The sequence below is a fragment of the Pholcus phalangioides genome, unplaced genomic scaffold (assembly GCF_987345545.1).
Source record: "Pholcus phalangioides strain wild (caught in Gottingen) unplaced genomic scaffold, Ppha-v1.0 ptg000009l_1, whole genome shotgun sequence".
In the NCBI taxonomy this organism is placed as follows: Eukaryota; Metazoa; Arthropoda; class Arachnida; order Araneae; family Pholcidae; genus Pholcus; species Pholcus phalangioides.
Genome location: NW_028301602.1, coordinates 43,214,462 through 43,225,102, shown reverse-complemented (window position 1 = coordinate 43,225,102; position 10,641 = coordinate 43,214,462). Strand labels below are relative to the sequence as shown.

Here is a 10,641-nt window from a genome sequence, read left to right as displayed (position 1 = left end):
AAACAGATCGTTAGAATTCATATTTAGAAATCAGTGTAAATGCTTCTAGATTTATCGATTTGTATCGTTTTTGGGACTTGAGAATAAACAATCAATGTCATCGTCTCTGTTAGAGCTTCTGAAAATTTAATTTCGATAGAAAGATTCGATGTTTCAGGGGTGGAAATCCAGTCACCCTCACTTGAAAAGTCTGGAGTTAAATCCCATGCTATCAAGTAAAAACCGTTAGGATAATCTTCATAGCTAATTGGTATATCAGTAGAACTGGAAAATTTGTTCAGGTCTGTAAATAATGACATATAATTTCTAACATAGGATGTTGCAGAAGGAGTGTATGGGTTTGATGGGTACGTCATGCCATCCTTTCTCAAACATATATAATTTATGTTTGAATGCCCGAAATTGAATGGATTTTTTCTTTCATCACCGTTGAAATTTTTGTTTGGTACTAGACCACGAACCAGTCTACTGGGAATTTCACTTAAGAAAGCATTTGATATAACGTGGGATGCCAATCCAGCTGAAACCGTAAAAGTTCGTATGTCAGTTCGTTTAATCGGAAGTTTTATATTTCCTAATTCCAATGCTTTAGCATGTCCTAAAAGAACAGACGGAGCTATTTGTACTTTTCGAACGTAAAGACTAGCGTCTGTAATTTCAAATTTGGTGTCAGATACATCACTCATTAGAACAAATGAATTTTTAGCGCGTTCTAGCTTTATGGTAAGATCAACTCCATTCAATAAGAGTTTTGATTGGTTGGCTAAATCAAAATGTAATGGACCTAACAAATCCATCTCTCTGGAGGCTTTGCAACGTTCATGACGGTGCTTAAGACCGGAGTTTAAAGAGTTCAGAGGGGCATGATCATCCATTTTGCCAGCAGTGTCAATGTAAAACAGTGAACTAGTCAAATGAGTTTTTTGTGCTGTACTCGAGGTGAACAAAAGCGATTCAATATATGCCTTGTATGCATAATTAGCGTAGTTACTTATTGGTTTATCATTCAAAAATACTTGCAACGAAGAAAAACATGTATTCAAAATATAATTTATCGGTGTGGATTTAGAAGTTTCGGGTAAATCTGTACCGTCTTGTTTTACGATTTTAGCTTTCAAATGTAAATAAATATTCGAAGGGTCTATGTATTTCTCAGTGTTACTCCCACTTACTAAAAACTCGATTGGACCTTTTTGTGAGATACTTGCGATTGGTTTTACTTCTACAAAAGTAGAATCATCCACAGCCACTTGAATAAATGGCTTTTCAAAAATATCTAATTCTGATTTCAAACACGGACATCCTCTTTGTTCCATATTGGAATTAAATGTGAAGATATTTTGTTTCAATCGCCTATTTTTATAACTTTAAGAAAATAAATCTTTTCGCTTTTTCTTGGTTAATTTTTTTTTGGTGATCCTGCGCCGTTTTCGGCCAGAACCTTTTTGGATCTTATCAATAACATCGCTAGCAATGGAATCACGCATTTGTGTCAATCTGGATTTAGTAGCTGTTTTAAAATCCTGACCACTTATTACATCATTTGCAACGTTAGCAGATGTTTTCAAAATCTGTCGACCCAAATATCGACCACCTTTGGCTAGAAATGGTGTAACATATCTAAATATATTAGAAAAAAAGCCATTTCCCCGCTGAATTAACCTGCCTTGAAAATATGGTAAGCCTTCTCCGGTTTGTTGATTAATATAGTAATTGCAACAAGCTCGCGCGCACAACATGGTTACATTAGATGTTAGTCACTATAATAAGAATCTGGAAAAAAGTAGCTTCTTTTATATCTCCATGAAAGATAAGACTAAAAAAACTTTTCCTGACTGGAAACGAATTTTTGAACCAGATGAATCACGTAAAATAACTTCAATTGATTCGATAAAATTTTTCGACACAGAGCAATATAACGGATTAGGAAAGCTAATTATGATCTGCTCATTTTCTTTTTCTTTTAACACTGGTATAATTTTAAGTAGAGGTGCCATTATATTCCCGACAATTTGACTCGAAATGACATCCGTATAGATAAATATTTCTGAAACCCCAGCAAACAACTCGATTTCATGTTTTGAATAATATATACCATGTGGATAGTTTAGTTTTTCAAAACCCAGAATATCCGCTAATTCCCTAGAAAGATTTAACTCGTGGTTCGGTGGTACAATTATTCTCGACATACCCTTTTTCAACATTTGAAAACTAATTTTTTCAAAATGACGTGTTAATTGTTCACCCTTTGAATAGAGACCAGGAGGCAGAGAAAAATTTTCGGTTTTTTGAACTTCTATTTTACGTTTAAATGCCACTTCCTCTATTTCAAAAAAATCTGAATCGTTAACGTCTACAGCGCCTTTATCATATACACTTGCCGTCAGGCCATGAGAAAATTTTGTAACTTCTTTTTTTAGATTCATCATAGCAGAAAAAGATGCAGCATCCTTCTTCTTGATAATCAATTCAAAACCTTCAGAGACTCTAATTTGAACGTATTTCTCAGTTTTATCGAGTGAAAATTCGACTGCATTTCTGCCTGTAATCAACTTAATATTCTCATTTAAAGCTGAAAAAAATGATAAATTAGAAAACTCATCTTTGACTGGTTTAACTGGAATCATAAAGTTTGGGATATCAAAATTTCGTTTATCTATGAGTGTGAAATACTGATTGTCGAGGTTATTCTTCTGCTTACTAGGTAGCCATAAAAACGTATTGTGTGTTGTCGAAGTTAGAACTTTATCCTCTTGAGGTAACCCCAAAATCGCCAACAACTCAGATGCGTTTTTATTAAATTGTATTTCGTATTCATTGGGTAAATTAATCGTAACTTCTTTCTTTTTCTTTTTCACATTAAATGATACCATATTGGTATTAGCAGTGTGTAATATATTTTTATTTATATTCTCACTAAGTGTAGCTGTATCATCTCCAGTTAAAAAAATTCTATATTCTCTGACACCTGGATCATCAATCTGTTCAAAAAATGATACGTGATATTTGGAGTTTTCATCAGTAATGTTGTACCATGTTTTTGGAATTATTATGTCTGTTAAGGCACATTTCCAATTCCCCTCAAGAAACAGTGGATTGAATAATTTTGTAATGAAATGACTCTGTGTATTTTCTGGAAACAAATCGTTATTGGCATTACTTGCGAGCGTTACGTAAAACTGATTTTTCATGTTTTTAAATCCGATTCGCGGATCCATTGATTGAATCTCGAATTGTACCCTAAAAATTTCACGTAATATTCTTTGTTCTTACCAACTTTACGGGTTTTCAATATTTTTTCAATCTTCCAATATGTACTATCGAGCGGTTTTATAACCTTTTGTAATTCGAATTCGTTAAATCGTCCAATTAGTGGTTCTTTTTTCAAATCTATTAAATCATAAGTTGGTGGTTGAGTTTTATATCGTGCTTTGATGAGAAAAATTTCTTGTGTCCAATTAGGTAGATAAGATTTGTGGAAAACTTTCCTGGTTTTCGAAATTCTCACTTGGTCGTTTATTTTGAACTTGAATTTAACATTGCGGCTAGAACCGTACAGTCTTTCAAAAATTTCCGAATGATGAATTTTTTTAATTTTTGATGGAGCAAAACCAGTGCTGCGGTTTACCGAATCATTGATTGATCTAACTAATGCAGGTAAAAGGTGAATGTATTTATATTTTGAGGTGTATGTGAAAAGCCGATATATCTTGTCTTTAATTTGACGAATTTTTCGTTCAGCCAATGCAGCTTTAAAAGCTGACTGTGTTGAGTAGTGTTCGACATTATTAACTTGAAAGAAAGTCTGTAATTTTCTGTTGAAAAACTCGGTTCCACGATCAGTATGGAGTTTTTTACACTTTTCTTGTTTGAAAAGTGTTTTGAAAGCAGTCAAAACCTGATCTTGTGATTTGTTTTTGAGAGGTTGAACGAAAAGTTTCCTTCGAAATACATCAACAACAACTAACAAATATTTTATCCCCTTATTGTACCGAGAATATTTCTTCATGTCCATCAAATCGGCTTGCCATAACTCATTAGGCCCTAAAGCTATTGTGGCTCGAGTTGGAAATTTGTATCTGACTGGTTTATGAAGCGTATAAGTGTCCTGACGCATTAGCCAATCTTTTGCTAACTGCTCAGAAATATTCGCTTTTTTTGCTAATTTCTTCACACCGCCAAAAGAAGCAGGATTTTCCAAATCGTAGTAAATATTCCCTAATAATTCAGCCATTGAGCACCAGGTTCGTGCGTTCTACTTCGTTTACGTGTACTTCTCTTAGGTTCTTTTTTTTTAAATGGAACTCGCACTGGAGTGAAGTAGCCTTCAGGCAAATTCACCGAACTTATATTGCGTTCATCCGGAGAGCTTTTCTTTTTTGGTGTTAGCAGACTTTCTTGGATCGGTGAAGGAGAGTCTTGTGTAAAAGTTCTTTTAACCATATCATTTTGTATCCATTCGAATGGTATTCCAGTTTTAATCAATTTCATAAAAAACAATGGAAAGCCAGAGGGTATTTCTGTGCCACGCCTATTTCTGAGAATAAAACTGAAAATGTCTATGATATGGCTACCTGGCAAAGATTTCCCATCTATTAATAATTGTCCTTGTTCATTCCAAGATAGGTTAGCTTGCATCATTTTATCTATAAGTGGAAGAACGTACTTCCTTGTTGTTTGTGGAATTGATAGATATATCTGCTTAACTATCGGATCTTCGTCAACTTTTTTAGGTGATTCGATAACTGTTTCAGTCACTTCATTTAATTCTTCAGGTTTTTGGATTGAAACTCTAACAGGATCATACGGAGTATGGACCAGTTTTTTGTATTTCGAAACGAGATTATTAAGTATTTTCACTTTGACATCATCCGACATGTTGTTGCTATTCAAAAGATTTCCAATTTCATTTTCTGTTTGTGACTCCTCAGATATTCTCATTCGCCGAGGTAACAAATATTCTTCTGGAACTAAGGCCATTTTTTTAGCCATTTTTTAACGTTGGAAAAGACTGCCTATTGCGCTGATCACAGAAGGAATAAGATATGGTAGGAATGCCCCACCTGTTTGATTAGATAATAACCGTTTCTTGACACGGTTTGAAACCTTCTTGTTAGCAAGCTTTCTAATGACTGACTTATATTTCTTAAGTTTAGAAACATTACAGTTCAGGTCCTTGTTATGTAACGCATTATAGCATACCTCACATATAGAATGCAATTGGGATGGACTAACATTTTTCAGAACAGCACGACGTTGAGATGGATTCGCTTTCTGTAAGAATGCAAGCATATGATAGTTCTTACGTATCGACTTCATTTTGCTGGGGCAAAAACCCAGTAGATACCTTCAGTGTCTGAGAAGCACGAATCTCTCAAACGAAATGTTTTGCTGCTTAATGGATGACAATCAATCAGCAAATAACCATATGGTTTCTCAGTGCTTTTTTTATAAGCATCGATGAAGTATTTTGACTCCCCCGGAAACATCTGACGGGCTAAACACTGAATTTGACTGGAATCCCTGTTGTTCCCAAATAAAATAAGATAATGAGTATTAAGGGAAATATTTCGAAAAAATTTATTTTTAGGAAACAAATTTTGAGTTAACAGTATAACACTCTTATTACCATGATGCGATGTTACCGTAAATAAACGTGATACTTCATCATTTAACGATTCTAATAAATCATCAAGAACCACAATGTTATAATCATCATCAAACGTTTGAGGTATGCCCTGATAAAAATGTATTTTTGATTCTTCTATAAACCAGGGTTGACACATTGAATAACACCATAAAATATTATTTTTCTCTTTCCCATAAAGATTGTGCTTCAATAACTTTCTAACTAATGTTGTTTTTCCACTTAATGACGGTCCAACAACGAGTGCAGTGGATGGAAATCGGAAATGATGAAGATCATTCATTACTACATCCTGTTTTGCAAAGTTTTGTAAATTCATTTTCATTCATCTGCACCCCTACAAAATATGGTTCCAAGTTACCTTGATCACTTTTAAAAAAGTATCTAATGTCGAAAACGTTCTTATTTTCTTTAGAACAAATGTGAAAGAAGTAACTTCTTCCTAGATGTATAGATTTATGGCATGAGGAATTTGAAATATCTACTGTTATAATTTCACTTTCATACACAGTAAAAAAAAAAATAAAGCCAAAACAAACAAAAAATAAAAAAAAACTAATTACATAAAATGAAATGTTTTTAGATTCGATTTTTCTAGGAAAAGAAAGCATCGTGAATGAGATGGTCTTGACCAAAACACGTCTCGTAAACGACTGTAATTAAAAACAGATTTGTTTCCTTTTAAATCTTTTCTCCTCTTCTTACGCACAAGATGATTAAGTGTGTAATAACTCTCTTGATCTCAATCTAGGTCACAGCATGTTAACGTCTGCGTCTTAGAAAAAAGGGAATTTCTTTCTTCAACTATTAAACCATCTGTCATTCATTCAGATTGTTTTTTCAAACCCTCAATTTTGGGATTGGAGCCAGAAACCCTCAATTTTTGGATTGAAGCCAGAAACACTCAATTTTGGGATTGAAACCAGAAACCCTCAATTTTGGGATTGAAGCCAGAAACCCTCAGGTTTGGGATTGAAGCGAGAAACCCTCAGGTTTGGGATTTGAAGCCAGAAACCCTCAGGGTTATACTACTAACCATCGCTGTCAGACGTGAATGTTTATTGCAGGAATGAAGAAGAAACCAATGTCTCAGTCACTAGAGGGTTGGAAAGTACATACTTCAGTTCTTAAGCTTTTCTTTCCCGTGTCTAGAAGAACGTGATTTGCGGCGCTAAAAATCTGGACTCTCCTCAGACGGCCATCTTGTCTCTGCTGAATCTGACTGGTGAAGGCAGAAGGAAAGAAGAAAGAATTAAAATGATAAAAATATAAAAGAGTTATTAGAAACAACTCCTTTTTATTAGTATAATAGCGTCTGTTCAGAACGTCCAAATGGAATTCGAGATTAATTAAGGCTTGGTTACCCACAGACAAGCCGTGCTTTTTATTATAGGGGAAAAAGCGGAGGTCATCAGGATGGTTGTTAGTATGAGGCAGGCGCAAGAGATGCTCCATTAGGAGAAGAAGGAGAGAAAGAACTAATTGGTACCGAAAAGAAAATGAACTATGCGTATTTTTGTTTTTCTTCTCTTACCTCTTTAACTAGCGCCGAAGACATTTGTTGCTAGGCTTTGGGCGATGCTATAAGTGAATGTCGATTGATGAGGAACCGTCGATTATACGACTGTAGGAACCTTCAGCAGTTATTTAACCGTAAATATTGTATGCATAACTAATTTAAAATACAGTAGATTCTCGATGACAGGGCCACCCTTATCAGACGTAGGACCCGATGCGAAAATTATAGCTGGGTCAGAGAAGTATTTGCAATTTCGGGACCCGTTAATCCGATTTTATATATTGTGTGGGAAAGGGGGAAATTGGCGCATCTAAAATTTACTAAATTATTACAAAATATGCAGGAATGATGAAAAATTTCCATATGAAAAATATAGACACACACACACAATTAAACTTGAATTAACAAAAAAAAAAATCCAATGAACATTTCTCACAGAAAAAAAAAATTGAAATTGATGAAAGGAATAATTTTTCAAAACAAATGAAAATTGGGACCTAATTAAAGAAATTGTTTGAGAACTAATGGAAATTCAGAATCAATGAATCAAAAATGAGAAAAATAATTAACAGAGGTAATTCCACACCTGATGAAAATTCAGAATAAACAGAATAAATGAATGAAATAAGAAAAAAGAAAATTTTAGGGACCCGAGGGCTCCCCCCACCCCAATAATTTCTGAAAAAAATAATGCAATGCACCTTCCGTGCACTGCGCGCGTGCTTGAATCCCGTATATGCTGGACGACCAGCAACTTCAGCCTCCCCCCTCCCCTAATGTTTTCTTCATGTCGGCGCCGCTGATTGACGGCCCTACAATCAAAAATACACAAAAACTCTTTTCACGCACCCACAACTCTTTTCCTCTTTATTTTCAACAAAGGTCTCGAACAAAATTCATTTCCCCACTATCTTTAAGGTAAGTCAAGTAATCCTCTTTCAAAGACCAGGCGGTGATCGACTCGTATCATTAACCTTGAATGTCTAGAGAAACTTTTGACTTAAAGTCTCAATTCCTACTTGAAATCTCAAAATTATAACTCTTACCTTCAATTCGGCCTTAGGTCAGATGATTCTTTACACCAGGCGTCTTCAACACGTTGCTCGCGAGCACCATGGTGCTCTCTGAAGTACCCAGAGTGCTAGATATTCGTACCAATTTCGTGCTTGCGAGCACTTGCTCAACGTTCCAATTAAAACACCTTATAAAAATTGCATTCAAGAATTGAAATCGCCCTGATTTCATGCATTCGTATGTTAAACTTTCCGTAAGGGTGGTTTTTCTTTTGATGACGGGTATACAGGCAATGGTCGCGACTGGGAAAAAGGTTGAAGCCCTCTGTTGTAGTATGAACGTAATAATATCTAAAATAACGAACTCAATAGCGAAGAACTGGACCAGAGGTCTTCAATCTTTTTCCAGTCGCGAGCACTGTCTGTGCCCATCATCAAAAGAAGAGCACCCTTCAGTGCCATCTTATTGCATGGGCCCACCCGGGAACGGCCTGGGGCGCCTCACAAAAATGGGAACTAATTGAAATTTTTGATAATATCCCAGGTAGGGCCTCGGAAAAATCAATTGGCCCGGGGCTCATGACGCTCTTAAGACGGCACTGGCATCCTTACGGCAAGTTAGGCATACAAATGCATGAAATCAGGATAATTTCAATCCTTGAATGCAATTTGTACCAGATGGTTTAATTCGAGCTTTGATCAAGTGCTCAAATGCACGAAATCGGACACGAGCATCAAGCACTTTGGGTACTTAAGAGAGCACCGTGGTTCTCGCGAGCAATGGGTTGAAGATGCCTGAACTTGACGCTCCTTTATAAATATCGATATTGAAGGAAGAGGCGTCGAGAGAGAGAGAAATGAAGAAAACATTAAGGGGGGCTGAAAGTTGTTGGTTGTCATGTATATACGGGACTCAAGCGCGTAAGCAGGTGATGGAGAGAGAGAATTGAATTTTTTTTAGAAACTATTGGAGGGGGGGGGGGGCTCAAATGCCACAGCCCCTTGGTTTCTGGTGCTTATGCATGGAGCAGCTACATGGATAATTAATAGTATAGTTATCAATCGGATATTGTTATGAAAAACCTCGGATTCCAATGTGATCACATTGAGGGGCGTGCACTGAAAATTATTTGAAACGTGATTTTTTCATATGCTAAAAAAAAATCCATTTCGATCATCGACGGACATTGGTGAGTCATTTTTATTGTTTATTGCATCAATGAGTCAGCTGGTGATGTCTCGAAAATTTTTAACGTAGTACAGTAGCAAGGAAAACTGACTTCAAGGGTGTTTCTTGTCATTTAAGGTTTGATTTGAGGGCTCCAGCAGCACTAGAGCAAGTGCTGTGGAGCAATTAATTATTTTAAGAAATGAAATATGAAATATGCGTGTATACGAAAAAACATGAATTGATAATACAAGTTAAAGTCTTGAAGATAGTATCTATCAACATACAAATAAATTAACTTTATTTTTCAGCGAGATGATGATAATTATCATTAAATATCAAACTAATGATTATAACCATTATTTTGTGCCACAATCTCTCTTTCTCACCCTTATTTCGTAATATGAGGTACTTTTTTTTCCTACAAAATTTGTGTCTATACTATTTATGAAAAAATTATAGACTTTTTCTATACTATCCTTCATTACTTTATTTGCAATTTTCATGAACATTATTTACATTCCAAAAAACAAAAACAGCAAACTCGTGATGCTTTTTTTCATATTGAGCTCATTCATAAGTATTTGAATGGCACGTTTGAAAAGATAAAACAAGACAAAATAATATTTCAGTATCATAGGAAAATATTTTCTGATATTTGAATTTGACTATGGTTTTATTTGATGATTTTACGAAAGAACATCCGATTACATGGTTTGTGAGGAATTTTGAGGAAAGAAAAATCCTAAAAATATGTATGTATTTGTATAAAAATATATGCACCATATTCCATACGTATTTACATAGGTTGACGTGTTTCATTTTTTTATCCACTGTATTTGATTTTCTACGCTTTTACCTCGTAAAATGCCAATTTTAGCTGTACCACCTTTTTACTGCAGGAAAACAAAAAATATTTTCTCAACGGAAACTGTCAAATTGACTCATAATCGTTTATTTGAATACGAGAAAAAAATTCTAGAAGTTAATGACATCCGGCACACCCTCCGTTAATCAACACTTGAAAGATCAAAAACAAAAGAGTGGGGAAAAAAAATCAGATAAACAAAATAAACGTTTAAAATAACAGAACGGAAAAAAAGAAGAAAAACTATAGCAAGTTCGATAAAAGAAGAGAAGAGCGTTTTTCTATCAACTTACTTGACTTTTTGTCCCATCTAAACGTCCGAAGTTCGCAACATCCGTTACATGTAATTTCTTTTTTATTCGCTCATCTCAAGTGCTGCTGGCACGGGACATTACGAAAACCTCGTTGCGTACAAGTGTCTTGTGA

General features: G+C 35.1%; 1 protein-coding gene across 1 annotated transcript; it reads right to left on the bottom strand.

Annotated features, from left to right (window-relative positions):
• Nucleotides 1-3,063: 3,063 nt before the first annotated feature.
• On the bottom strand, nucleotides 3,064-10,641 carry LOC149083115 (uncharacterized). Its single transcript, XM_089236256.1, has 2 exons — nucleotides 10,509-10,641; nucleotides 3,064-6,869 (listed from the first exon to the last, which is right to left on the bottom strand). The coding sequence occupies exon 2, from the start codon at nucleotides 4,990-4,992 to the stop codon at nucleotides 4,219-4,221; it is 774 nt and encodes a 257-aa protein (XP_089092382.1). The 5' UTR covers nucleotides 4,993-6,869; nucleotides 10,509-10,641; the 3' UTR covers nucleotides 3,064-4,218.